Source organism: Plecotus auritus (assembly GCF_963455305.1).
Source record: "Plecotus auritus genome assembly, chromosome: 5".
Classification (NCBI taxonomy): domain Eukaryota; kingdom Metazoa; phylum Chordata; class Mammalia; order Chiroptera; family Vespertilionidae; genus Plecotus; species Plecotus auritus.
In genome coordinates, this window is record NC_137776.1 from 183,590,201 (window position 1) to 183,617,754 (window position 27,554).

General features: G+C 64.4%; 2 protein-coding genes across 8 annotated transcripts in view; one reads left to right on the forward strand and one right to left on the reverse strand.

Annotated features, from left to right (window-relative positions):
• AK8 (adenylate kinase 8) overlaps positions 1 to 16,090 on the reverse strand; it is a 72,415-nt gene extending 56,325 nt beyond the window's left edge. Inside the window, exons 1-5 of one of the 6 annotated variants that reach the window (XM_080667914.1) lie at positions 15,943 to 16,090; positions 14,436 to 14,520; positions 10,456 to 10,505; positions 8,381 to 8,494; positions 6,504 to 6,572 (exon numbers count right to left, since the gene is read on the reverse strand). In XM_080667914.1, coding sequence (XP_080524040.1) covers positions 6,504 to 6,572; positions 8,381 to 8,494; positions 10,456 to 10,505; positions 14,436 to 14,520; positions 15,943 to 16,026 — 402 coding nt within the window. In that variant the 5' untranslated portion in view covers positions 16,027 to 16,090. Of the gene's footprint in view, positions 1 to 6,503; positions 6,573 to 8,380; positions 8,495 to 10,455; positions 10,506 to 13,358; positions 13,431 to 14,435; positions 14,521 to 15,897 lie in introns of those variants that run through there. The other 5 variants (XM_080667913.1, XM_080667915.1, XM_080667917.1 and 2 more) reach the window with 5 other exon arrangements.
• A 618-nt stretch (positions 16,091 to 16,708) lies between these two features.
• On the forward strand, positions 16,709 to 25,484 carry SPACA9 (sperm acrosome associated 9; the record flags this gene model as incomplete). Of its 2 annotated transcripts, XM_080669103.1 has the most annotated exons (5): positions 16,709 to 16,826; positions 20,589 to 20,766; positions 23,479 to 23,681; positions 24,184 to 24,331; positions 25,420 to 25,484. In XM_080669103.1, the coding sequence occupies exons 2-5, from the start codon at positions 20,623 to 20,625 to the stop codon at positions 25,429 to 25,431; spliced, it is 507 nt and encodes a 168-aa protein (XP_080525229.1). In that variant the 5' UTR covers positions 16,709 to 16,826; positions 20,589 to 20,622. The 2 variants fall into 2 exon arrangements, with proteins under 2 accessions (XP_080525229.1, XP_080525228.1); XM_080669102.1 differs by lacking the exon at positions 25,420 to 25,484 and having other exon boundaries at positions 24,184 to 24,514.
• Between the last annotated feature and the right edge of the window lie 2,070 nt (positions 25,485 to 27,554).

The window sequence follows — 27,554 nt, forward strand, 5'->3', positions numbered from 1 at the left end:
GCCGGCGCGGAGCTGGGGGTCCGCACAGCTGAGGGTGCGTATCACAGGAGGGACAAGCGCCGAGCAGATGTCACGGGCGAGAAAAAAGGAAAGCAGAGCAGCCAGCCGGCCGGGAGCTGGCGAGGCCGGCAGCGCTCGGCCTGGAGCGGGCCGCGTGCAGCTCTGTGATCCTGGCCTTCCCTCCCTCCTGACTGCCATTAAAGCACAATTAGCAATTTCCACGGTAAGACTCCCGCCCTCGGGGCCCTCCGCCTTTTTGATACATTGCCCGCATCTCCTCCCCGCTCCTCCAAAGACCAGAGCGGGTGCCCCCCTGCGTTTCCCCTAGGACGCCCCATCCAGCTCCGGGCTCCAGCTGCAGGCTCAGGGGGTCCCTGGGGCCGGAAGCTGACTCATCAAGGGCTGACGGTTTGGACTCCATCCATCAGACTCACTGGGCTCAGAGTCAGACCCGGGACGCGTCGCGGAGGGCTCGCACGCAGCCCTCATTCCGAATGAGATGCTATGTGGTTCCCCAACATACAAAAGAGGAAAAGGGAGACATTTTACCAGCCAGAAAAGAAACGAATCTTAAAAGAGCAAGTTTGGTCCCTGATGCATCCCACAGGCAATGAGTGAGCACAGCACGCCCAGTCGTCCCTGGTACCGGCGGGGCACCGGCCCAGGACCCCGTGGGTACCGAAATCCCGTACATAAAATGGCACAGCCCGGCTGGCGTGGCTCAGTGGTTGAGCATCGACCTGTGAACCCAGGAGGTCACGGTTGGTTTGATTCCGGTCAGGGCACAGGCCCGGGATGCGGACTCCATCCCTCCATCCCCAGTGGGGGGGGGGGGGGGCGTGCAGGAGGCAGCCGATCAATGACTCTCTCTCATCATTGATGTTTCTATCTCCCTCTCCCTTCCTCTCCGAAATCAATAAAAATATGTTAAAAAATAAAAATGGCCCTAACCAGTTTGGCTCAGTGGATAGAGCGTCGGCCTGCGGACGGAAAGGTCCCAGGTTCGATTCCGGTCAAGGGCATGTACCCTGGTTGCGGGCACATCCCCAGTAGGAGGTGTGCAGGAGGCAGCTGATCGATGTTTCTCTCTCATTGATGTTTCTAGCTCTCTATCCCTCTCCCTTCCTCTCTGTAAAAATGCAATAAAATATATTTTTTTAAAAATAAATAAAAAATAAAAATAAAATACAAAAGCCTTTTTAAAATGGCACAGAACCATGCACACGGTTGGCCCTCAGCATCCACGGAGTCCAAACCCTGGACCGAAAACACTGTTTTCCACCCGCAGTTGATGGAATCCGAGGATGCAAAACCCGGGGACATGACGGTCCCGCCGTATATTCACTGAAAACAGTCCACGTATACGTGGACCCACAAGTTCAAGTTGGTGTCGTTCAAGGGTCACCTGTATATCGATGCCGAGCAACACTTTTATTTCAAAGTATAACCTCCACAGCCAGCCAGCCCCCGGGGATGCCCACACGCTGGCATTCCTGACCACGTGCAAGCACACGGGACCATCCCTCCTGCGCTGGCCCCTGCCCCCGCGTGTCCCACCCCGGGCAGCCCTGGGCTCGCGGGGCCTTTCTCCTGCACAGCCCTGCATTGCCTGTGCTTGGTGACATGTGTGACGTTCTTATGCAAACATGCAGATCCAGGCAAGTCTGTGCGCCCAGGACGGCAGGCTAAAGCCAGGTCTCCAGGTGTTGAACGTTGGCAACGCACAGGTGTGACTGTTCAGGAGGCTTTCTGTGCATTTCCAAACAGCTAAAACGTATCTTAAACGTATCAGCTCTGTGACCCTGGCCTTCCCTCCCTCCTGACTGCCATTAAAGCACAATTAGCAATTTCCACGGTAATAAAAAAAGGTGTGTGTGTGTGTGTGTGTGTGTTTCAGAAAGAGAAAGGAGAGGAAGAGAAACATCAGTGAGAGAGAAACACTCATCAGCTGCCTCTTGCACACCCCCTACTGAGGATGTGCCCTGACTGGGAATCGAACCGTGGCCGCCTGTTCATAGGTCAACGCTCCACCCCCGAGCCACGCCGGCCGGGCTAAAAGGTATCTTAAAGTCAAATTCACAGCGGAGATCTGTGGTGGCCCCGGAAGCCGCGCTGCAGAGGAGGACGTGGGGGAGGCTGCCCGTCTGGGGAGCCAGCCCCCTCCCGCCTCGGAGTCGTCGGAACTGCCGAGGGCGCGTGGCCTGCCAGGCCGTTCCGTAGCCCCGCGCTCTCAGGCCCCGGCTGCTCGGACACCAGGCCCGTCCTGCGTTTCCAACATCCGGTTTCCTCCCGGGGCAGGGAGAGGGGCCTTAACACACGTCACGCGGTTCTGCCACCCACGGGGCACAGTGCGGGGGGGCGGTGCAGACGGGGCCACACAGGCCACTAAGGAGCCCTGCATCGCCCCTATCGCCGACCACCGGCCTCAATCGCGGGGGGCCAGCAACACCCCAGGCGAGGGCCCTGAAAGTGTGCTCACCGGCTGCACCCCGCAGGCCGTTCCCGCCGGAAGGTTCCCGAGTCGGGGTCAGACCGCCCCCTGCTCTGCAGCCCCGACCACATCTGTATTAGAGGAAGCGGCCGGCGGCATGCCCACCGCCAACACGGGCGCGCATGTGCGGGGGGCACGCACCTGTGACCGGTGAGGAAGAGGCGAGACCCAGAAGCCTGCCCTGCCCAGCGAACCTGAAAGTTGGGTCCCACAGTCCTGGGGGCGCCCCCAACCCCTTTATCGGGGAGTGGCTGGGCGTCCATATTAAATGCGATGGAAAAGCTAACCTGAGACCGCACCTGATGTACAATAAAGGCCCCCCGTGCTGCTAGCGGGGGTGACGTGTGGCCCTGCCAGACCAGGAACGGGGCGGTGGGCACGCGGGGGGGACAGGGCAGCGCGAGGTCAAACCAGCAGCGTGGCCACAGGTTTGCACTGAACGGGGCCCTTCCTTCGGCTCAGGGAGGGGATGGTGGGAGCCAGGGGTTTTGAACTTGGGCTTCCGGAAGGTCCGCTTTCCTCCCAGGACCGCACGCCCGCCCTTGGGGCCAGGAGCGGCTTTCAGCGCCGCGGCTGCTTGTCTGTAACGGGAGACGCTGCTTCTCCTGCCCGCACCTCGGAAGCGGGGCCTCCGTGTGCCTTGGTTCTGTCCGTCCCCAGCGTGACCCGGAGCGGTCCTGGCGCACAGCAGGGCCCACAGTCTGAGCTGTCGAAAACCCACAGGACAGCTGCGAGGGTTCCATCGGGAAGAGCCCCGGGCTAGCGCGGTGTCTGGCACACGCCGTGCCAACAAATGCCGGCGTCTCCGTCCTGAGGGGCCAGCTCTGGCCTCGGCTCTTACCCTTCCCGCTCTTCACCATCACGAGCCGCCAGGCCCGGTGAATCGTGGGCAAGGCGATCGTTCCTGGACTCGCCGCAGCAGCAGCCTCTTCACCCCCACCTGCGGCGTGGCCAGGCTCCGCTCTCGGCCTCTGCTTTTGGTCGGCCATCAGCTGACCTCTCGCCCAGGTGCGGGGGAGGGAGGCCTGGGGACGGAGCCCAGACGTGCACGCGCACGGCACGTGCTCACAGGGCGCCGGAGGCAGGCGCAGTCTCTGCCCCGCTCCTCCGGGACCCTAACTCTCACCTGCCGGGTGCCAGGCTGGAGGAGGCCGGAGGGGAGGGCAGGGGGCCAAGGGCCCCACAGGCCAGGGAAGGATGGGAAGCGGGAGGGTCTCGGCAGGGGAGGGACACAGTGACTTTCGCTTCAAAACAAACGGCCCCGGCTGGTGTGGCTCAGTGGGTAGAGTGTCGGCCTGCGGAATGAAGGGCCCCAGGTTCAATTCCTGGTCAGGGCACATGCCCGGGTTGTGGGCTCGGTCCCTGGTGGGGGGCAAGCAGGAGGCAGCCGATCAGTGATTCTCTCTTACCACTGATGCTTCCCTCTCTCTCTCCCTCTCCCTTCCTCTCTGAAATCAATAAAAATAGATAAAATAAAATAAAAATGACAAACGCTTCTCTGTGTGTGGCACGGGCTTCAGGAGGACTTTTTCCCCGGGAAGTCCTGCAGTCAAGAAATAAATTCATTCATAGTTCAGTGATCCCCCTGGTGGCCACAGGAAGACGGGACCGGGAGACACAAGGAGGTGGGTGAGGCGCCCCGGAAAGGAAAGGGACTCAGCCATTCAGACAAGTGGGGCGCAGACACAAAGACAGACTCAGAAGCCCGTGGGGCAGAGCCCCCCACGTCCTGAGCCCACTGCCCAGGAGATGGAAAGGCCGAGGGGCCCCCACGGAGCCCATCCAAGTGCCGGCTCCTGGTCTCCATGCGGGGGACGGTCACTTCAAAGACATTCTTCAAAGAGACTGCATTCTGCCGCAGAGAAGGGGGGCCGCGCCCGCTGCAGAGTCCCGATGGCGTGTGCGCATTCTCCCCCCCCCCGCCCCGCACGCCAGCCCTGCGTCTGTGCTGTGCTGTCCATCACCACGTCCAGCCCCCGAGCAGCTGGACCACCGCCATGCCCACACACACGAACACGCACGTGTGTCTGTGTCCTCCCTGAAGCCAGGACGCTGTTTGCTTCGGATGGGGGTCTGTCTGGTTGGAGCGGCCTCGCCTCCACCCCGGTCCCGTCTCCCCGGGAGACACGGACAGGGGGCCGTGCCCTGGGAGCTCGGGAGAAACGTCAAAGCCGACAAAAGGCCCCGGCTGGTGTGGCTCAGTGGATAGGACGCCGGCCTGTGGACCAAAAGGTCCCGGGTTCGATTCTGGTCAAGGGCACGTGCTCGGGGTGCAGGCTCGATCCCCCCGGGTGGGACGTGCAGGAGGCAGCCAATCAATGATGCTCTCTTATCATTGATATTTCTAACTCCCTCTCCCTCTCCCTTCCTCTCTGAGATCAATAAAAATATATGAAATAAATACAAATTTTTTTAAAAACCACGAAAGGAGCCCTGTCTTTGCCCTGCAGGTGCCCACGGCCTGGGCACCATCCGATCAGAACCGTGAGGTGAGGCCGCAGGGAGACAGGGCGAGCGAGCGCCCGCGGGACAGGCGCAGGGCGGCTGGAGCAGGACTCGGTGTGCGTCCCATCCTGGGAGGACCGCGGGACCTTGAGCGAGACGCTGCGAGTCCGAGATGCTAAGTCCCTAAAACAGGGCTTCGCCCGTCTCTCCCGCGCTGGGCTGCCATGCGGCCTGAAGGAGGCTGTGGGTGCGGCACGCAGCCCTCAAACGCCCCGCGGCGTCACACCCGGTGCCGCACCCAGTGTGACGTCACAGCCGCTTTGCGCAGCCCACCTGCCTGTGGGTGAGGTGCCAGGCCAGTGTCCCAGGCGACCAGCGTCAGTTTGGTGGCACCGTGGCCAAAACAGGGACAACAGCGATAACGAACATCGTTATAAATGTTAACATGAATGGAATAAATACGGCCCACGGCGTTCATCCCGCTGCACAATGTGCTCCTGGAGCAGGGGTCCTCAAACTGCGGCCCGCGGGCCACATGCGGCCCGCCGAGGACATGGATCCGGCCCGCCGGGGGCCGCTGCCTGTCCTGCTTAGCAGCCGACGCGTCCCGGGCCCGCCGTGCACATAGGAATTTGTTCATAGTTGTTTTTTTAAACTATAGTCCGGCCCTCCAACGGCCTGAGGGACAGGGAACTGGCCCCCTGTTTAAAAAGTTTGAGGACCCCTGTGAGGGTGACACGGTGACAATCGCTTACACTTAATTACACTTGGGCGTTGGCGGTGGCTGTGGGCAAGGACCGGGGAGCCTCACACTTCCTCCAGAACCACACGGCCAGGCCTCAGTCTCCTCCTCTGTGAAATGGGGAAGTCACGTGCCGCCCAGCGGGGCTCCTGGGAGGCCCCGAGGAGCCGTGTGTGTAGAGCCCTTGGGGGGGGGGTGGCACCCGTGGGTGCACAGCAGACACTCCCTGTACCTGTTGTCCCCCTTTCCCCCTCCACCCATCTTTTTGGTTCTGGTCACCAATTCCAGTGTGTGTGTGTGTGTGTGTGTGTGTGTGTGTGTGTGTGTGGGCGGGAGGGCGGGGTGGGGGGGGTGGGGGCGGGGTCCCTCACCACCACCAAGCAATCCTGAAACACCAGCTGGTGTCTGTCATACAGTTCAACTCAATCTGACTCCATCTCCACAGAGGAGCACCGACTCCTCAGGTTGAAGGCTCAGCCCCACCTCAGAGTTTGGGGTACCCCCAGACCCCACTGCCCCTCCCGGTCCAGGGTGTCCGCTCCCTGTGCTCTGGTCTCAGACTGCATCATCATCTACCCCCATCCCCCGCATCCACAACGGTCCTTTCATTAAAGGCCCCCGGGACCCCGTGATGGGCTGATGGACACCCCAGATTCCACCTTGTCGTTTTCCCTCCATCCAAGGTGAAACCCACGTCCACGGCCTGACCCTCCCCGAGCTCCAGTTTGTCCACGGCCTGGGGCCATCTCCGCTCCGGGATGGGACACCGCCCTCCCTCTACCCGGTGACGCCCCCGCCCCCACGCCAGCCCCGTGGGGCTCTCACCCGGCTGATGCAGTCCTCTTCGCCCAGGCGCTCCTGGACCAGCCTGACGAGCAGCATGCTGGGCACGGACTGAGGAAGGAGCACAGGCCGAGTGAGGGCGCAGCTGGCGGGCCAGGGCCCGGGCTCCCAGGGGCGATGCTGGCCGGAGGGCCAGCCCGCAGATCCCGTGTCCTCAGCAAACTCAAGACTCTGAGCCCCACGGAGAAGCTGCTGGAAGGGGGGCTGTTTCCCCATTGCCCGTATCCCCCCAGCTCTCTCAGGGCACTTCCCAGGCTGGCGGGGGACGGGGGCAGGGAGCATCAACCCTCCTACCCTCTCCTGACCCCTCTGTCCCCTCTGTCCCTTCTGGCCCCAGGCAGGGCCAGCTGACATCCGGGGCCAGCTTCCGGAGACCCATCTTCCTTCCTGACAACACCCATTCGTTCAAACAGGTAGGGAGGCGTGGGACACAGGACACTTGGGGGTGGGGGAACTGTGCAATCAAAGAACAGGAGCTGAAAGGCGACAGGTGGGGGCCACGGTGCCCCCCAGTCTGCGCAGCAGGGGACAGACAGGCTGGTGACTCTGAGCGGGGCCCCTTCTGGATGCTCCCTGCCGGGGGCTGTCCAGATGCCAGCTTTGATGTGTCACACAGCTGAGCGAGGGCTGGGGCCCTTCTCCGCGCCCCGCCGAGCTGCCTGCTCTGAGCTGCCTGCTCCGAGCTGCCTGCGGGAACCAGGCCCCCTTCCAGAGCCGCCCCAGCCCCAAAGCCGGCTCTTAGGAGAACCAGGGACACACGGATGGGCCCAGTGAAGGCCCTGCCGTCACAGCCCAGGAGCAGCCCCCGGGCCCTCCTCTCGCCGCCCCCTCGGTGACATGGCCACACCCCGCAGCTCCTTTCAAAAGGGGCTGTGCCGGCTCCAAACAGCAGCCGCCTGGCCTGGCGGGTGCCTCCTGGGACCAGGCCACTAGCAGGGCCTGCTTGCATCCCTTCCTTCAGCCCGAGACCCTTTTCCTCCCTGACCCGCCCCCACGTCCTTGCCTCTCATCTCCCCTGCACCCGGGCTGCCGGCCAGAGAACCCCAACAAGACACCCTGAAAGCACGGCCGGCCGTGTGGTCTGAAATGTGCCGACCATCAGCCTAAGGAACCCCTGGGGAATCTCCCAAACTCCCTCCTCTCCCCGCAGAACTTAATACCTAAAAGCATCTTCCCCTGGAAATAAGCCCCCCCCCGCCCCCCGCAAAGCGTGTCTTCTGCAGAAAGTGAGATTCCACTTTCTTTCTAAAACCATCCTCCTATTCCCAAGGCTGGCGGCCCTCAAGCTGTAACCCCAAAGTCTGGCTCCTGCAGGACTGTGGGGGCAGGGGAGGGCACGGGGGCAGGGGCAGGGAGGGCACGGGGGCAGGGGCAGGGGCAGGGGAGGGCACGGGGGCAGGGGCAGGGGCAGGGGAGGGCACGGGGGCAGGGGCAGGGGCAGGCACGGGGACGGGGGCAGGGGCAGGGAGGGCACGGGGGCAGGGGCAGGGGCAGGGGAGGGCATGGGGGCGGGGGCAGGGGAGGGTATGGGGGCGGGGGTGGGGGCAGGGGCAGGGGAGGGCACAGGGCAGGGGCAGGGGAGGGCATGGCAGGGGCAGGGAGGGCATGGGGGCAGGGGAGGGCATGGCGGGGGCAGGGGAGGGCACGGGGCAGGGGCAGGGGAGGGCATGGCAGGGCAGGGAGGGCACGGGGGCAGGGGCAGGGGAAGGCATGGGGCGGGGGCAGGGGAGGGCACGGGGGCAGGGGAGAGCAGGGAGAGGACAGGGAGGGGCGTCACTGCTCCCCTGAGTGCCAGGCAGGCCATGGGGGCAGGAAGCCTGGGCCTGAGCAGTTAGACGCTCTGTGGGGGGCAGCCCTACCCTCTTCCTGGCGTAGTGCCTCCGGGCCTCTTGGGCCAGCTCCGAGTGGCCCATGGCCAGCAGGCTCTCCACGGTCAGGAGGTTGGTCTTCAGGTGCTTGGCAAGCCACATGGCCTGAGGGCAGGAGAGAGAGGGAGACGCCCGAGTGGAAGCGGAAGCCGATGACCGTAGTGGAGGGAACCCTAGGACACGCCCAGGCCCTTCCCTGTTCCGGAAGCAGAGCCTGGCCACGGGGGGGACAAGCCCAGTGGCACCTCCAGCCAAAAACCTGTCCCCCCCCCCCCCCCCGCTGCCAGCTCCCGTGGCGCGCCCTTCGGGGCCCGTGGGCCGTGAGCTGTGACCTCACGCAGGGAACGCGGAGATGGGCCCTAAATGGACCGGGCACACTCCATGCTGACTTCTTTTTCTTATCGATTTCAGAGAGGGACAGAGAGATGGAAATAGCAGTGATGAATCACTGGTCGGCTGCCTCCCGCACGCCCCATGCTGGGGACCGAGCCTGGAACCCGAGCATGTGACCTTGACTGGAATCGAATGTGGCGGACCCTCCAGTCAGCAGGCTCTACCCACTGAGCAACACCAGCCAGGGCGATGCTGACTTTTTCTTAGAGACGGGGAGGGGGCCTCTCCTGGCCCATGAGTGTGTCGGCTCATTCACGGCTCCTACAGACGCAGGGGAGAGTGAATTCTGGGGGATAATAAGGCATAGGATTCTCTCAACGCCAAGACGATCCATGGCCGTGTTGGCACGGGAGGACTCTAAGGCCGAAGGTCGTCTGGCCGGGCATGAACCTGACCCGCTCCGCTCCTCACGCCGGAAACGTGTGACGCTGCCAGCAGACAGCCCTCGGGGGCCCTGTCTGGATTTTACTGGATGTCATCTTATTGTGAAGTGAGGTGCTGTGTGTCCCCATACGATGGGGGGGTCGGGGGGGGCAGCTAAGGGCCATGGGGCCTGCGCTCTTCATGGAGGGGCCGGGCCCTGACGTAAGGTCTCTGCTCCAGTCACAGATGCTGTGCCAATGCTCCCTGTGCGCAGAGCAGAGCCGAAGCCGGGGACAGTGACGACCGACCGACCGTCTGGGGGACAAAGGCCCTCAGCCAGAGGGGGCGGTTCTGGCGGTGAAACAGCGGTTCCGGGGGGAAGGGCCGCAGAAGGGGTCAGAGCTGGCAGCCCCACCCTGCGGGCCGGGCAAGAAAACTACAGACAGAGAGACGGACGACAGGTGGGTGGACGGACAGGTGGGTGAGGGAACAGCTAACCTATGACAGAGCCAGCCAATGAGGGAACCGCCGCCACACCCTCCAGGCGGACGGACCGCAGCGAGGACACAGTCCCTGAGGGAGGCGGGCTGGGGGTGACTCACCAGGCCAGCCTTGGGCAAACTACGGCCCGCGGGCCGGATCCGGCTGTTCTATCCGGTTCTCTTGCTCTCCCCTCCGCTCCTTTACTTTGAATTTATATAAGTTCACACAAACACTCCATCCATGCTTTTGTTCCGGCCCTCCGGTCCAGTTTAAGAACCCATTGTGGCCCTCGAGTCAAAAAGTTTGCCCACCCCTGCACCAGGCTTTACCAGACAGAAGCTCGGGCCAGCCCGTGTGGCTCAGCTGGTTGAGCGTCGGAGTCTTATGGACAGGCTTTGGGCTCGATCCCCAGTGTGGGGCGTGCAGGAGGCAGCCCATCAATGAATCTCTCTCATCACTGATATTTCTATCTCTCTCCCTCTCCAATCCTCTCTGAAATCAATAAAAATATGTTTTAGCCTGCGGACTGAAGGGTCCCAGGTTCGATTCCGGTCAAGGGCATGTACCTTGGTTGCGGGCACATCCCCAGTAGGAGGTGTGCAAGAGGCAGCTGATCGATGTTTCTCTCTCATCAATGTTTCTAACTCTCTATCCCTCTACCTTCCTCTCTGTAACAAATCAATAAAATATATTTTAAAAAAATATATGTTTTAAAAAAGAACAAGAAAACCAGTTAGAAGCCATGGACGGGAAAGGAGAAGTCGCCGAGTGCAGCCTCGTCCCGCTTTGGGGGTGTTACCGTGTGGCACACGCAGGGACACACTCACAATCGTGGTCTTCCCGGAGGCGGGTGGGCCCAGGATCACAATCTTCGGCACTGCGGGAGGAAGAGGCGCACGTCACCGCGCGGCGGCAGAGCGGCCTCCCGCCCGCCGACGCGGGTGCACGCCGACGCGGGTGCACGGCGTCTCTCTCTCCTCCCCGGCTTCCTGTTCTGCAGGTGACACGCCGTTTGTAAGCGCAGTTCCCGCCAGAGAACTCTCTCTCTGTGCGTAGAGGTAAGGGATCGCCGAGATGGCTTATTTCTCTGTCTCCGAGGGGACACAGACACGGAGACTCTCATTTGCCAAACTAATAAGTATCAGGAACGACTGCGATTTCACATCATAAAGCCCGTTAACCCGGGGCTTTGTCTCGGGGAATAACGCTGTATTTTACGTAAATCGACCTTGGAAGCTTTTCCCCTAATATTTATGCCTCTTGTTTAGCAAACTGGATTCCCCATCGTTTTACAGGGGGGAGAGGGGGGAGCCTGCAGGTACGGACAGAGCCGTGTTTGTTTCCAAATGCGGGCATTTCTATGCGGACGGAAACACAGCTGCGTGCTGCAGGGCGGGCTCCGGCTGGTCAGGTCTCCCCGCCCAGGATTCCCACGGTGGCTCCCAGGCTACCGCGTGGGGCCGGCCACCGGGGGCCACCGGGAAGGCCAGCATCTGAAGGTCACAGGGTGGGAGGTGCGCGTGCTGGCCTCCAAACGCAGACGCAGGAACCGGAACCGGAACGGAACGTGGCGCCTGGACAGACGAATTGCAGATCGCGGCCTGGACCTGGCCACTCCCCTAACGGTGGGGAGCCAGGGGCACAGAGCAGAGGTGGGACGATGGACAGAGGTGCGCCCGCGCTGCCCCGGGCCTCGGAGGTCCCCAAGCGGAGGCTGCCGGGAGGGGATGGTCCGTGCGGAGGACGGACGGGCGCCTTCCCCGGGCTGGGAGAGGACGCCGAGAAGGAACTGGAGGGCCCGCCTGGCCCCCCATGGAAGGAGCAGCCACCCACAGGCAGCAGGCGGCTGGGTTCACAGCCTCTGCCCAGCTTCACTGCACCTTCTCGTCTGCAGGGAAAATGTGGGGAGGAAGTTCAAGGTCATCCAAGCGCGGTCCGACCGCCAAGGCTCACGGAGCGCCTCTTCCGCGCGGGGCCCGGGGCCGGAGGCTGGCCACAGGCTGACGCTGCCCAGGACGGCAAGGCGGCCGCGGGCCTGGGGACCGTCCCGGGGTGACTGCCAGCCGAGCACTGACACAGAGGGGTCCTCCTCCGTCCGCCTCGGACACGGGACCGCTCTCTCCTCAGAACACGCGTGACGTGGACACTGTCCCGGCTCTGCCGCTGTGGGATTTCCAACTGGTGGCTCCAGAACACGCTGTTTCTGCGTCGCTAAACACTCGCAAGTCTGGCTCATCAGCCCCACCCGTGTGGGAGGGGCAGAACTTGCTTCTCGGACGCCCCCTCTCCTGTGGGGGGTGATGTGAGTCGGGGGTGCGGGGCGGGAGGTGCGCCCTGAGCCCCTCCATGGCCTGGCCGCCTGCGGGAGGCGCTGCGAGGCTCCACCCAGCACAGCTGCACACTTCCCTCCGAGGCAGGCTCGCCGGGGCTCCGCTCCCACCATTCTTCTGGCCAAAGGGCCGTGACCTTCAAGTCCTCCAGGGCCCGGAAGGGCGTGACCTCCACCGGAGGAGGCTGGTGTGCCCCGCTCAGTGGAACAGCCTGGCCGCCCTGGGGTCCAGGGTCCGGGCAGCCTCATGCCTCTTCCTCACCTGTCACCTCGCCATCAGGACTGTCCTCCCCCGCAACCCAACATCTGCGCCACAGCTGCACGGTGGCTCCCCGAGGCCTCTGCCCCCCTGCGCAGCCCAGGCCTCCTCCCAGGCCGTCCTGAGGCGCCACCTTTGTCACCACCATGGCTGCCTCCTGCCATTGGTGCCCTCTGCCCTCAGCATTCCCGGGCGCGAGCCACAGGAAGCAGATGCAGCTGAGTCCGAGGGCCGAGAGGCTGGCGGAACCCTGCACAGGAGGAGCCAGGCCAGGGCCACCTCGCCGGGAGCAATGCAGCATAGGGCGGGTGGGGGGATACAGCACTGACTGGCTGGGCGCCAGACCCTGCAGCCGCGGCCGGAATGTGGGCTGCGGGGCTGCCCCAGATGTGCCCCCGCCCCTGTCACCCAGGAACCAGGCCCTGCAGGGCCACCAGGAGAATACCTCCCAGGCTGCACCCCGATCTGGCCTCACCTGACCGGTGACCTCAGAGCACCCCCGCCCCCTGCAGAGCCCTGCAGCTGGACAAGGCCTCCGGGCCTCCACTGGGACACACTGCCCAAGGGCTGCATGTGGAAATGAGGTGGCTGTGGGGACAGAGGGTCAGAGCTGCTGAGGGAGAGCAGAGCTGGGGTGCCACACCAGGTGTGGGGGAGGGGCAGCGCTCGAGCAGCAGGGAAGGTAGCCAAGGGGGGAGGGTAGCCAAGGGGGGAAGGCCTTGTGCACTGGAGGCCTGGGACGTGGGACCATGGGAGAGGGCCACTTGCCAAAGCCAGAGGCAGGTGAGGCGGGGCGTGGTCTGGCCCGCACGCCCCTCTCCTGGCTGCCGCTTAACCAGAGCTCTGGCCACAGGCCTCCCCGCAAGGTCCTCAGACCCTGGGCCAGACCCAGCAGGCTCAGGGCCTGCAGAACCCGAGGAGAAGGGGGACGCACCCCGACAGGAGCATGCGGAGAACGGGTGGACTCCCAAGTCGCACGTTCGTCTCGACAAAGCGACAGGGCTCCGCGGCCGCTGGGGAAGCCCCAACAGGCCCCCGTAAGTGGCCCCCGTAAGTGACCCCCGCATTGTACGCGCCCGTGGGAATGCTTCACAAGGGAACACCCACGGCCTCCCCCACCCCAGGTTCTCGCACGCGTTTACCTGATTAACGTCAGCTGCTTCAAACCTAACGCCCTGCTCACGCGTCATTATTTATAAACAGCCTCACGCCGGCTGCCGGCTGCCAAGGGCAACCACCGCTTCTAACCACTTCAAAGGGAATCAAAGGCTCTCGTCCTCAGCGCGGGATCCAGGCTTAACAAGGAGCAGGATTTACATGCACCGGAAAGCCCTCGGGGCGGGGTCCGATCGCAGCTTTCCCGGACAGACGCCTGATCATCAACCGCGCACGCTCCACGCCATCGCCATCTCGGGCATTAGTGTCGCCCAGGGCTACTCTAAATGCCCGCTTTGTACCCGAGCTGCTGGTGCTGCGTTGAAGGGGCTGCCAGCCCCCGCGTGCTCACTCACTGGGCGAGTCCAGAGCCTTCTCCCTCCGCACCAGCCACCGGGAAGCAGAGGGCTGAGAGCCGGCTTCCGGGCAACACAGGCCGCTGCGTGGCTGGCAGGAGGCGGGCGACCTGACTCAGTGGCCCAGGTGACCCTCCCACCTGTGTGAACGGAGACCCGAGGCCTTGAGTCAGAGTCTCGGCGGGAAGGCAGGGAGGCACCGTGGGCAGCTGAAGGGGTCCCTCCTGGCCCCACAGGTCACAACGTCACGTCGCCTGGGCACCGAGCTCACGGTCAACGTCAGTTCTCAGTCCTGCCCAGCGCGGGGGCTCAGAAAAGGCCGCTGGGCTCTCTGAACCGCCGGGCCGAGGTCTGGCCGTGCGTCCAGCCGACCTGCACTCGGGCAAGGAGACCATGAGGGAAATAAGGACCGTGAGTGCTGCCGGTCTAGGTAGACCAGATGGCACCTTTACGCCTGACGAGTGATCACAGAGCTCACAGCCAGCGGGCGCCAGCGGCTGGGACATGGGAGAGCATGGATCCTGGGTTCCGTGGGCCACGCCGAGGGGTTTCCTTTAGCTGGGCTCCCGAAGAAATTAGGGAACTTTTCAATTCAGCAGCAGCCCAGGTTGTCCAAGCCCACCCCCACCGGCTCTGACCCCGCTTCAGAGCCCGGAGGACAGAGCGGCTCACGGCTGCGGAGGCGCAGGGAGAGGCCCGAGTGCTCACCATGGTCGTTGTTTCGCTGCAAGTGATCGATCATGAACTGGAGGGGATCCTTGGGCTGGTGGATCAGAAGTTGCTCCAGCAAGTTCTGTGGGTGCAGGGCAGACACCCAGGTAGTTAACACCTTCAGGGGGCACCCACAGCCCCCAGCTCAGGTGGCCCAGCACCCTGGTCACCATGGATAAAGGACAGGAGGCCTGATCTCGCCACTGCACCCATCAATATGCCTTCCCCTGGGGACCCAGCCCCTGCCCTGATGGCAGCTGCTTGGGTCCACGTGAGCAGACATGGGGGAGGGGCTGTGTGGGTGCTGCTGGGGAGGCATCGGCGGGACTGCGCCCCTGGCTCAGTCAGTCCCAGGGCCCTCCTGCCTCGTCCCCTTGTGCTTTGCGGGTCCTTCTCTGTTCTCGTGCCCGTGAGCCTACGCCAGGGCTGCTCCCTCAGCTTGGAACAGGCTCCCTCGGCCCTCAGGTCAGCCAACGTGCCTTCCCGACCACACTGCCTTCCTGACCATTCGCTCCTGCAGCCCCCACGTGTCCCGTCATGGCCTCACCCTGTCTCAGCGCCAGGCAGTCACAGCCAGTGCCCAAGCACATGTGGGCTGGGGGGCATGGCCGTCGCTGCTACCAAAGTCGTTCCAGAGTGGGACAGAGTATTTAGCTGCAAAGAACCTACACAGTCCGGGCCAGCTGGCCTCTCTCTCTCTCCCCCCCCCTCCCCCGCCCCCCACTCCTCTATCAGTTACTTTCCAAAGGAAGCACAGGCTTGCTGGAGAGATGGAGACTCGGGCTCACAGCCTGAGCTCTGCTCTCCTGTGTGCAGGCTGAGGTTCAGATGACCACAGGCGTCGCAATGGTGCCCGTGGGGGTGGGCAGACCCAGTGGAGCAGACACATGCTCTGGACACGGGCTCAGCAGCCCTTTGGCCCTCAGAGTCAGTGTGGCTGCATCTCCAGCAGGTGCAGAAGGGTCACCCGCAGCACACGCTGGGGACTAAGGTCACACCGGGAGGGGGCCCAGTCAAGGCAGGCACCAGGAGGAGCTTGGGAGCAGCCAGGAACTCCTGGTACTGAGGAGGAGGGCAGGTGGGAAGCGCTGCTGTCCCAGGAGGCGGCCACCTCGGGGCATGGGCATGCCACTGTGAGCTCGGACACCCCCCCCCCTCAGAAACCACCACTGCACGGGCCCTCTGGAAACACCCTGCCAACCCCGCCTTTCACAGATGGGCGACTAGAAAAGGAAGGGACTGCTCCAGGCCACCCAGCCGGCTGGCGCAGAGCCAGGAGCCAACCCTGGTCAGGCTGCCCCGCCCCTTTTCTGCCCCCTGGGTCCGCGGGGTGGGGTGTCTTCAGATCGCGGGATCCCTCGGGGTCACGGCGGCACAGGAATCAGATACCGCAAGTTAGGAAGCCTCGTGAGTAACAAACGTGGCCCCCCCACCCCGCAGCCGGGCCGACGGCGCGCACCCTGGTCTCCCGCGACAGAGGTCCCCCGGCCGCCGCCAGGGTCACCTGCATCATCTCGAAGATTTGGTGCGTCTCCCCGTACTGGGGCATTTCCGGGGGGATGCGGTGCGGGGCGGTGGTCGCGTCCATGCTGCCACGTCCGCCGCTCCCTAGTGACCACGGTTGCTAAGGGAACCGCCTCCTGACGTCATCCGCGCGCCGCTCCCTAGTGACCGCCGTCGCTAGGGACGCTGCAACGTCATCGGCGCGCGCCGCGGGCTGGACCCGCGCTCCAGGGCAGGTGCTTCCCCCGCCGGGCCGAGCCCTCCCATCCGCGCGTGTCAGCGGGCCCCTCAGGTCGCTCCCAGCTGTGACCTCCGAGGACCAGAGGCGCGCCCGGTGGGCCCCCCTGCGCTGAGACCCCGGACCACACCCGAGGGCGGAAGCGGGTCCTGCTTCTGGTTCCTGGTTTTGAGCTCTGTGCGCTCCACTGTGGTGTCTGTGCACATTATGAACCCAAGCGGATCCTACGCGCCGGGCCCGGGCGTTAGGCTCTCTGGCCTCAGTTTCCCCATCTTCAAAATGGAGAGACGAGGTAGGGGAGGGTGTTTGAAGAGGGAAGAGCATCCATAGCGCCGACTGGAGGGCCAAGGGTCCCGCGGGAAACCCTCCGCCCAACTCGCAGCTTCAGAGCCCTGGGGACCCCGCCGCCCTCTCCGGAGGCGGGGCGGGAGGCCACGTGACCCGATTGCTATGGCACCCGCGGTAACAATCTGGCCGTGGCCCCGCCCCTTCTCACTGCGCCCTCCCCACCCTACACCCCACGACCCTCCACGGCCTGGGAAGGGCCTCCCGCTTCTCCCGGGCCCCAGGCACCCACGGAGGCACTCCAGCTTCGGGGCGTTCTGTGAGTGAAGGCCGCTGTAGACAAGCAAAGGCTAAAGCGCCAGGTTCGGAAACTGGGGAGGGGCGAGCCAGGTGCAGGGGACCGCCGCCCCGGGAGCGGGAGGGGTGCGGCGCCGTGGGGGTCGTGTCCATCCCGGTGGGGCGGGACCAGGCGGGCTCGGGACGCAGCCCTGAATTGGGAGCTCTAGCTCCTGCTGCCGTTCTGAGCGGGGGCTTCCGTTTCTGAGCTCTGCGCTCAGCCACCGTGGTGTGTGCTCATTGTGGAGAGGGCGTGTGGCCTAGTCCAGCCGGATTGCCCCGAGTTCGAATCCCGCGTGCACTCTTACCGCTGTGGCAGCCCGCCCTGCGCCTCGCTTTCCTTCCCTAAGAAGTGGGGGTGCTGGAAGGATCCCAGGAGCTAATATATCTGAAGCGTTAGACAGTAACTGGCATATCTAGGCAGGGCACACTACAGGGGCTACTGTTAGCATTATCTCATTTCATCCTTGCACCAACCCTGAGGAACAGGCACCCTCATTCCCATTTTACACACCAGACTTGGAGGATCCAAATGGCGAAAAGTCGTTGGCTGTGGGATTTGGGACAAATCATTGCCCCTTCCTGGGCCTCTTTCCTCATCCGATGATCACAGAGCATTCGAACCCAAAAGCCCCTTGCAGAGCCTCCAACCCAAATCCCCCCGTATTATATTATAGCTGGGTAAACTGAGGCCCAGAAAGGGGGCCATTGTCGGCCAAGGTCACTCGTTCAGCAAGGGCAGAGCCAGGGGCTGGAACTCGGTGTCCTGCCTCCTAGCCAAGGCCTTTGCCACCGGTCACCGGCCCCGAGAACCGTGGAGGGCTGAGTCCTGCTTCCCCGTCAGAACGGCTTCCTCAAAGCGTGCAGACCTCGGGGGGCTTGTCAAACCCAACTGCAAAGACGCCGGGGAAGAAAAGGCAGCCGCCCCCGAACAAAGGTGGCAGGAACCAAGCCTGCAATTTGCGCGGAGAGGTTGGGTGTGCTTCCTGGACATCTCTGAAATGGCGTGCCTTCCTCCTCATTTATTTGAAGCCCTAGGCGCTTTGCCTGCCACGGTGTAATCTTCTTTAGCAGCCTGGGAAAATACAAATCAATTACAGCCAGAAACCTATGGGGTAATCATTTTTTCCTCCCGCCTCCCCCAGACCGAGAAGTGTCTGCACCCCGTGCCTTTTCATCCCAACTAATTTGGCGGCAGCCACTCGCGTCCCGGGGACGATCACTTTGGATAGCTTATTACAGCTCTTCCTGCGACAATTCCTGGCGTGCGTGTCACAAGCCGCTAGGATCAAGAACGCCGTCAGTTTTTCTCTCGGGGGCTCTTGGGGCCACCAGCCGAGGTAGTGCTGTATCCCCGGAGGACGTGGCAGCCCCAGGGGAGTGGCAGGGAGCCAGGCGCACGGGGCGGCCCTCCATGCCAGTCCTCACTGCTTTGGAATGAGGAGCAGAGAACAGTGATGGGAGTGGAGCCCAGGGGTCCAGCTAGTGCGTGACCCCTAGGAGGGCTCAGGCAGCCCTTCAGGCCCTGAGTATCCCCCCCACACCCCCTCTCACAGTCACTCTGAGGCTGGGCACGTTGGTCTCTGTGGACCATCTCGGAGGGAAGGAGGGAGACATTCAAGTTAAGAGCCCAGACTTTTATAAAGTCAGGCAGAGGGTGGGGGGGTGGGGATTCTGGCGTGACCTCAGCTTCATCATCTGCCAGGGGGCATAACTGGGGTGCCCTGTTCACAGGGCGGTGGTGAGGACTTGAGGTTGGGCATGCCCAGGGTTCTAGAGCCCCACCGAGCAGCCCGTGGTCCTGTGAAGATCAGGATAAGGCCTGGGCACCTGCACACGCCCCCGGGCAGGTGGTGTAGCCCTGGTTCCTGACACCCCCTCCCGCTCCCCAGCCTCTCCTTCTCTTTAGCTGCGCCCTGATCTACACCACTCGCCACTCACTGATCCTTGCTGCCCACCCCCTCACACTAGGCCGGGCCCTGGTGAGCCTGAGGCCAGGGAGGCCCAACAGTAACCCGAGGGTCTGCCTCCAGGTGTGGGGTGCGGGTATCTGCGGGATGCGGCAGGCGGTCAGCACACAGGGGGCCCCCACTGCATCCCCAGCGTCGGCTCCCCACCTGTGCCACTCGCATGGGGCGGTGCTGAGTGGGGAGGAGGTGGCCGGTCCCCAGCGAGCTTCGCTGCTCTGTTGGCGGACACAGGCGCCATGGCTGCCGGGGGCAGACTCTGCCGCTGCCGCGCTTTCAGCGGACCCGCTCGGGTTTACGGGGCGCAGTGGTCAGGGTCCCCTCTGGCGCGGCTCCTTGGCGGCGACCTGGCTGCGGTCCAGCTTCCGCCTAGGGCTTGGCTGCCTCCCACCCTCCCGGTTCTCCGGTTCACTGCCCCCACCCTCTGGGACGGAGGCCATCTCTGTCTGTCCTTGCGTTCCCTTTCATCGGGACGCCGTCTCCTCTTGCCCCAGAGATGCCCTCCCTGGCGCCAGCCCCGCTCTGGGCTCCAGTGCTGAGGGCCACACAGCAAAAACGCGTCCCCCGCCTCCTCTCACGCCTCTCCTGGGACCCGCCAGGAGGCCTGCAATGTGTCCTCCTGATGTGTCCTTCCCTGCAGCATCTCGCTGGGACCCGCCTCCAGCCCAGCCTCTGACCCTGCTCACCTGGGCGCGCCCAGGCCTGGGCTCCAGGTGTGCTGCGACCCCAGATGCCGTGGCAGCTTCGAGGACGCAGCTCAGCCCGCAGGCAGCCCTGAGCCTGGGGGAGCGGGGCGGGGGTCTGTGGAGCAAGTTTGCTGTGACATCCTGGGTGTCAGTATCCCCCCCCCTCCCGCACCCCCGGAAGTAAGGGGAGTTGATCGGGCTGAGGCCCCTTGCAACTCTGACATCCCACAAGCCTGTGGCCTGGCGCATGCTGTGCGTGCTCAGCAAAATTATGATGCCACCTGCCCACCACAGCCTTTCTGCTCCCAGAGCAGATTGCCAGGGACCAAGCGAGCCCTCCCCTCCCGTTCCCTTCCCAATGGGGGAGGCAGAGGAGGGGCCAGCAGGGGGGTCAGGGCCTGCCCCCAGCCCAGAGCTGGGAAGTCTCCGCCAGGGCGGGCCCCTCCCCTGCCTGGCCCACCGCAAAGAATCCCGCCGGCAGACGCAGCAGCAGATGTTTTAAAACAGTTCGGTCCAAGCTGATGGGCTCAGATTTCACACCCCAGGGCACAGGCCCTGATCCCAGCTTTTGCTGACACCACGGGGAGGCATTGGAGGCCGTGTGCGCACGTGTGTATGGTTGTGTGCATGCCTGAGTGTGTGTGTGCGCCCGCACGTGTATGTCTGTGTGTGAAACAAAGTCTGGACCAGGGGTGGGCAAACTTTTTGACTCGAGGGCCACAATGGGTTCTTAAACTGGACCGGAGGGCCGGAACAAAAGCATGGATGGAGTGTTTGTGTGAACTAATATAAATTCAAAGTAAAGGAGCGGAGGGGAGAGCAAGAGAACCGGATAGAACAGCCGGATCCGGCCCGCGGGCCGTAGTTTGCCCAAGGCTGGTCTGGACAGACGTTCTCGTCCTCAGGGAGGGAAGAAAGTCACATTTCGTGGCAAAGGATGTGTCCTTGTGAGATCCACAGGCTTGGGTCGGGCCCAGCTCTCTCGTGGAGGGGCTCACATGGGAGGGGATCACTCCCTTCTCTGCAAAATGGGGGTGACAGCAGCCCCTGCCCCCAGGATGTGGGAGCCCCGTGAGTGCTCCCCAGGAGGGCCTGCACCTGCAGCCCGGCCCTCAGCGCTCGCTCTTCCTCCCAGACTCCCGGCCGCCGGAAGGGAGCCCCGGAGGACCATGAACGAGGCGAAGGAGGCCCTGCGGAGCATCGAGCAGAAGTACAAGCTGTTCCAGCAGCAGCAGTTCACCTTCGTGGCGGCGCTGGAGCACTGCCGGGAGAACGCCCACGACAAGATCCGGCCCATCGCCAGCATCGAGCAGGTGGCCCCCCGGGCGGGCGCGGGCGGGGCGGGCTGGGACCCGGGCACCTGCCAGGCCCAGAGGTTCCTGGGCAGCACCGGCCCGGCCCTCGCTTGAACCATGGAAAGCACTGAGGCCGAGGGAGGGGAAGCACGTGCCAGCATCAGGACTGGGGTCCTGGCTGCTGGGACGAGCCTCAGGAGTGGGGCGCCTGGAACGAAGTGGGAAATGTGGGCTCGAGGACCAGGAACCGGGGCTTCGTCCCCGCTCGGCCCCAGGGGCCAGCGACCCGCCGCTCTGGGCCTCCGTTTCTGCGGACGTAATGAGATGGCCCTCGGAACACACCCAGCCCGTGTCCGAGCGCCTGCGGCCGGGCGGGGACCGGGATGCACTGAGGGCCAGACACGGAGGTTCCCGCGGCCGCTCCACTGGGGTCCGAGCACGGGGCGGTTTCATTTACCCCGCGTCTCCCCGGGGGTGTGGACTGGCGGGACTCGGGGCCTCAGCGCCCAGTGAGCTCGGGAAGTTATGGCTTGAGCCTCGGTGTCAGGAACACACACCCAGACCCTCCAGCCCATCCCCCCTGCCCCCATGGAGAACAGCACCCCCTACTGGCAGCACCCCTTAAAACAGTTTCTCCCCCAAATTTTGTAAATATTTCTCCCGGTTCTTTAACGTGAAAAAACTTAACCCTACGGAAAACGAACACACACACGACCCAGGCCGGGGTGGGGAGCTGGCCGTAGGAGGCCCGAGAAATCCTTTGGCCTGGCCCTGCCAAGGCCTTAGGGGTGAGTGAGTGAGTGACACGGTGGACCCAATAGAGCCGGTTCATTTGGAAGTTGAGCCTTTTGCAGCACCCGTGAATGGTGTGATCAACATCCAAATGGCCGTTGGCAGGAAAAGGTTCCCACCCCTGGCCTGGACACACCAGCCTGCAATGCTCAGCCAGCCCGGGTGCCTCCGACACGCTGCCTGTCCCCCTCCCTCCAGCCCCCCTCAAAGGCCCGCCATCCCGGCACCGGGTGGCCTTGCAGTCAGCGGGGGAGCGCCTGACACTCACCTGGGCTTGGGCTCAGCGGAGCTCTGGGTAAAAGTGGCCCCACAGTCTGACCCTCCACCTGACGTGTGGGCTCCCCCCCCTCAGCCCGCCCTCCACAGGGGAGACACACACTCAGCGGGCGGCCTCTGTGGGTACAGCGCAGCCCCGGCTCCGCCATGGCCCACTGCCCACCACTCTGGGGCAGGTGCGGGGTAGGTGCGAGGCAGGTGCGGGGCAGGTGCTGGGGCAGGTGCTGGGGCAGGTGCGGGGCAGGTGCTGGGGCAGGTGCGGGGCAGGTGCGGGGCAGGTGCTGGGGCAGGTGCGGGGGCAGGTGCTGGGGCAGGTTCGGGGCAGGTGCGGGGCAGGTGCTGGGCAGGTGCGGGGGCAGGTGCGGGGCAGGTGTGAAAAGCTAGCACACTTGGGAAGGACACTTCGGATCGGCTGGGAAACACCCTTGAGCCACAACAGGAAACCCGGGTCTGACCGAGAACTTTGTGGGTGCTGGGCGGTGGGGATGCCCCTTCCCGGGGCCGTGGAGAGTGGGGGAACCATTTGATGAGAACCGGGTGGGGAGTCCCACCTGGATGGAGCCGGTTCCTCCCGGCGTTGGGGGGGGGGGTTCCCTAGTCCGCGTTGGCGCAGTCTGTCGGGGCGTGGGTTGCAGCTGCCTCCTGCGGGGACTGTCCGTGGGGAGGTGGCCAGCTCTCTCCGCGGTGGGTCATCTCCCAACTCCGCTGCCTTGGACACAGGACAGACGCAAAGGGTGTCAGTCGGGTGCCCGCCCAGCAGCCCTGAGGGGGACCAGCCCTCGGCTTTGGGCGCCGGCTTAGGGACTGGGAAGGCCGGGCTCAGAGCCCTGGGCGGGCACCTACCTCAGCTCTCCGAGCCTCCACCGCTCAGCTGCTCAGTGAGGACTTAAAGTACCGGGTGTGGGGTTCCGAGCAGGAAGCGAAACTGGGGCTCCACAGCGGGCTGCCCGCGCCTGGGCCCTGAGGAAGCCAGCTCCGTATGGTGTCGGTCCTTTCAGATGCCACATGCTGCTGCCTCTCCCCTGGCTCTGGGAGCGGGGGGTGGGGGAGGCTGCTGGATGCTTGTCCCGGAGAGCAGGGCCAGGCTCCGGCCTGCAGCTGGCTGACCGCCCTCACTCCCCTGCAGCTGGGCTCCTCCCCTCACTCCCCTGCAGCTGGCTCACTGCTCCCTCACTCCCCTGCAGCTGGCTCACCGCCCTCACTCCCCTGCAGCTGGGCTCCCACCCTCACTCCCCTGCAGCTGGGCTCCCACCCTCACTCCCCTGCAGCTGGCTCCCATCCTCACTCCCCTGCAGCTGGGCTCCTCCCCTCACTCCCCTGCAGCTGGCTCACCGCCCTCACTCCCCTGCAGCTGGGCTCCTCCCCTCACTCCCCTGCAGCTGGCTCACCGCCCTCACTCCCCTGCAGCTGGGCTCCTCCCCTCACTCCCCTGCAGCTGGGCTCCTCCCCTCACTCCCCTGCAGCTGGCTCACCGCCCCCTCACTCCCCTGCAGCTGGGCTCCTCCCCTCACTCCCCTGCAGCTGGGCTCCCCCCCTCACTCCCCTGCAGCTGGGCTCCCACCCTCACTCCCCTGCAGCTGGGCTCCCACCCTCCCTCCCCTGCAGCCGGCCGGGGCCGGGCTCCCACTCCCCACCCCCACCACGGCCCGGTGCTGCCCGCAGGTGCAGAGCTACATGGAGCACTACTGCACCAGCTCCACAGACCGCCGCATCCTGCTCATGTTTCTGGACATCTGCACGGAGCTGAGCCGGCTCTGCCAGCGCTTCGAGGGCCTGCACCCGGGCACCCCGGTCACCAACAACTTCCTGGACAAATGCAAGACCTTAGTGAGCCAAAGCAACGACCTGAGCAGCCTGAGAGCAAAGTAGGTCCCTCCGGTCCTGGTCCGAGGCCGCGGGGTGCTCCTGTGGGCGGGGCGGGGACGGCGGGACGGGGAGGGGGGGCCTCTGTGGAGAGGCAGCTGAGTCTGAAGTGGTGACGCCGGTGGGAAATCCGAGGCCCTCACTCTGAGCCCCGGGATCCACCGCCCAGAGTCCCAAATCCTCAGGGAGCTGCTGAGAAGCTCGGGCAGGAGGGTCCCGGGGACACAGTGTCGTTTGCAGCTGTTAGAGCAGGTTCCACAGCCCCTCTTCCAGGTCCTACTAACTCCTTCACACCAGGACGACCTGGGGCGCCGGGTCCCCAAACCTGCTGCCCCACAGCATCGGAACAGGGAGCCCCACCCAGTGCGTGCATAGGACTAACACCGCCCCCGGCGATGCGGAGGGAGGTCAGGCTCAAACGCCCTGCCCGCGGGCAGGCAGTCGCTTGCCACAGTGCGGGGGGGGTCCCCTCAGCGGGGGCTCACGGCCCCCCTGGCCCAGCAGGTACCCCCACGACGTGGTGAACCACCTGAGCTGTGACGAGGCCAGGAACCACTACGGGGGCGTGGTCAGCCTCATCCCCATCATCCTGGACCTGATGAAAGAATGGATCGCCCACTCGGAGAAGCTGCCCCGCAAAGCGCTGCAGCACGTGAGTGGGCCCGCCACGCCGGGACGCCCCTCGGCCCCTGTGCCTTCCGCCCCGGCCACAGGCGCCCGGGCCCGCATTCCAAAACACCCCTGTAGGCAACTTACAAAAGGCAGCCTCAAACCCGGGGGGGCAGACCAGGGCTGCTCAAAACCCCCCTGGAGACCCCCTGGTGGGAAACTGTAACCCAGAGCCAGTGACCTCGCCCAGCCCCGCCCTGGCCCGGCCCCGGCAGAGGGGTGCTGTCACTAAACTCAGTGTCTAGTGGTCGCCCCATTTTCACTGGCACTCACAGTCCCAGCCACTCATTAACCCCAAGGGGGCTGCCCAACATATAGGGTGTCCCCTAAAAATGTATATACACTTTAAAATATATATATATTTTTTTATTGATTTCAGAGAAGGGAGAGGGAGAGAGAGAGAAACATCAGTGATGAGAGAGAATCATTGATTGGCTGCCTCCTCCACTGGGGATCGAACCTGCAACCCAGGCCTGTGCCCTTGACGGGAATCGAACCTCCTGGTTCCTAGGTTGACGCTCAACCACTGAGCCACACCGGACGGGCTGCACACACACTTTACCAGCTGATTGCTCAGTGGATGTTGATTTCCTTTCAGATTTAAGCCATTGGGATGAATACTTATTCAAAGTGTGTATACATTTTGGGGGACACCTGTATTATTGAGACCCTGGCCCCCTCCCTTGCTTTCACTTCTAACTTTCCCTCGCGTTGGAGGGCAGGCACCCTGCGGTGAAGAGGAGCCCCACGTGGTGGGTGGGTGGGGTCCCGGGGAGGCTGGGAAACAGCCAGGGCTCTGGCTGCCCGCACCCCCTCGGCCAGCTCCCGGCTGCAGGTCCAGCTCTCCACCAGCGGAGCCGGAGCCGTCCCACCTCCCAGGCTGCTGTGGGCGGCCCGCTGAGCGCCCTCCATGCGACCGGCCTCTGGACCACAGCGCAGAGGGGACGAGCCGCCTTCCCCCGGCCGGGAGCGGGAGGGACTGCCTGGGCAGCTGCAGGACGGGCGCCCGGTCCTCACCCGACAGGCCGAGCCGGCCACAGGCCTACCTGACGGCGGGCCTTTCCTCCGCAGGGGGCGACCTAGCTTCTGTGCTCTTGCTTCCTCGGGGCCGCCGCCAGAATAAAAGTGTTCCTCCCCCACGGGCCTGCTGCCTCCTGGGTTTGTCCCTCAAGGAAACCGCCTTTATCCCCAGACCCGGCACACTGGGCAGTGGCCTCAGCAGCGAAGCAGGCGGCGGAGACGCAGGGGCCAGCGCCGCCCTGTGTTCGAGACACCCCCGCCCTCCCCGACCTCAGGCAAGGACGCCCGTGCTCGCCAGACAAAATGAAAAGCTGCCCCGAGTCTTCGTCTCAGGGGCGCTGCGTCCACCCTTCAAACTCAGAGCAGCCCTTTCCAGGGGAAGCGGGCGGCCGGGGGGAGGCACTCCCCGCAGACAGGGCTTCCCAGGTCCTGTCCCAGATCGTGCCCGTAAGAGATGGGAAGGCCAGGGCCAATCTACCCAGGTTTATAGGCAGTTTTCGCCTCCTCCACACCCCCAGGTGCAGGGCCCGCCTCCTCCACACCCCCAGGTGCAGGGCCCGCCTCTCCCCAGCCCCCAGGCGCAGGGCCCGCCTCCCCCCAGCCCCCAGGCGCAGGGCCCGCCTCTCCCCAGCCCCCAGGCGCAGGGCCCGCCTCCCCCCAGCCCCCAGGCGCAGGGCCCGCCTCTCCCCAGCCCCCAGGCGCAGGGCCCGCCTCCTCCCAGCCCCCAGGCGCAGGGCCCGCCTCTCCCCAGCCCCCAGGTGCAGGGCCCGCCTCCCCCCAGCCCCCAGGCGCAGGGCCCGCCTCTCCCCAGCCCCCAGGCGCAGGGCCCGCCTCCTCCCAGCCCCCAGGCGCAGGGCCCGCCTCTCCCCAGCCCCCAGGTGCAGGGCCCGCCTCTCCCCAGCCCCCAGGTGCAGGGCCCGCCTCTCCCCAGCCCCCAGGTACAGGGCCCGCCTCTCCCCAGCCCCCAGGTACAGGGCCCGCCTCTCCCCAGCCCCCAGGTACAGGGCCCGCCTCCTCCCAGCCCCCAGGTGCAGGGCCCGCCTCTCCCCAGCCCCCAGGTTCAGGGCCTGCCTCCTCGCAGCCCCAGGTGCAGGGCCCGCCTCCTCCCAGCCCCCAGGTGCAGGGCCCGCCTCTCCCCAGCCCCCAGGTGCAGGGCCCGCCTCCTCCACACCCCCAGGTGCAGGGCCCACCTCCTCGCAGCCCCCAGGCGCAGGGAGGGTGTGGCAGGCCAGCGGGACAGGTTCAGTGTCACTGGACTCCACAAAGGGCTGCATTAAGCCCACTGTGCCAGCCAGCCGTTAGGGATGCCAGCGTGCCCCACCTGACACTCCAGGCTGCAACTGGTCATGCTCAGGCTGGACACTCCAGGCTGGACCCAATGGCTCAGGCCACACCCCCCTCCCTCCCGCACCGCAGGCCACTCTGGGGAAAGGGCCTGAATTGGAGGCTGGTAGTTGAAGATTTGTGGCTGTTTTTGCCAGAACAAAAGGATCTTACAGAGACTAAGTCAGCTTCCGGACCTTGTCAGCACTCTCCTCCCCGCACGGGGTAACCACCACCCAGACCCCGAGGTTTTCACGTCTGGACAAGTGCCCGAGGCCGGGAGTCACGCCACAGGAGCACAGCGTAGTGCAAAACGATAAATCTTTATTTGTTCACAGTTAAACACGAGCAACTGCCTCGACGTTTTAGAACATTCTAAGAAGGACAGCAAACCCTTTGGATTCCAGTGCCCCTCGCTGTCTTGTCCCATCGCCTGCAGTTCATGTGGACGGCGTCGGATGCGGACTGTGTGACATGCTTTTAATCGAGGCGGGAAGGTTTACACCTTTTGACAAAGAGATGACTTTTTAAAATTTAACTGAAAGCAGTCCGTTTAAAAAACCGATTTTCATGACGAGACCCCTTCTCCCTTCACTGCAGGCCGGCCGCGCTCGATCGTGACTGAGCTCCAGAACTGGGTCCGGCTCCGCCAGTCTGGCCCTCGGTAGGTGTCTGCGGTCACGGTGTCTGAGAAGCGCTCCCTGGCTCTTCCCAGCGCCACGGGCCTGGCTGCCTCCTGAGCCAGAGCGCCCGCTGCAGACAGCGCCGAGGGGGGCTCGGACTCTCAGGGCGTCCTCTGCAAGACCCTCCCAATGGGCCAGAGGATGGACCTTTCTGTGGCCCTGGGGAGAGGAGGGGAGCAG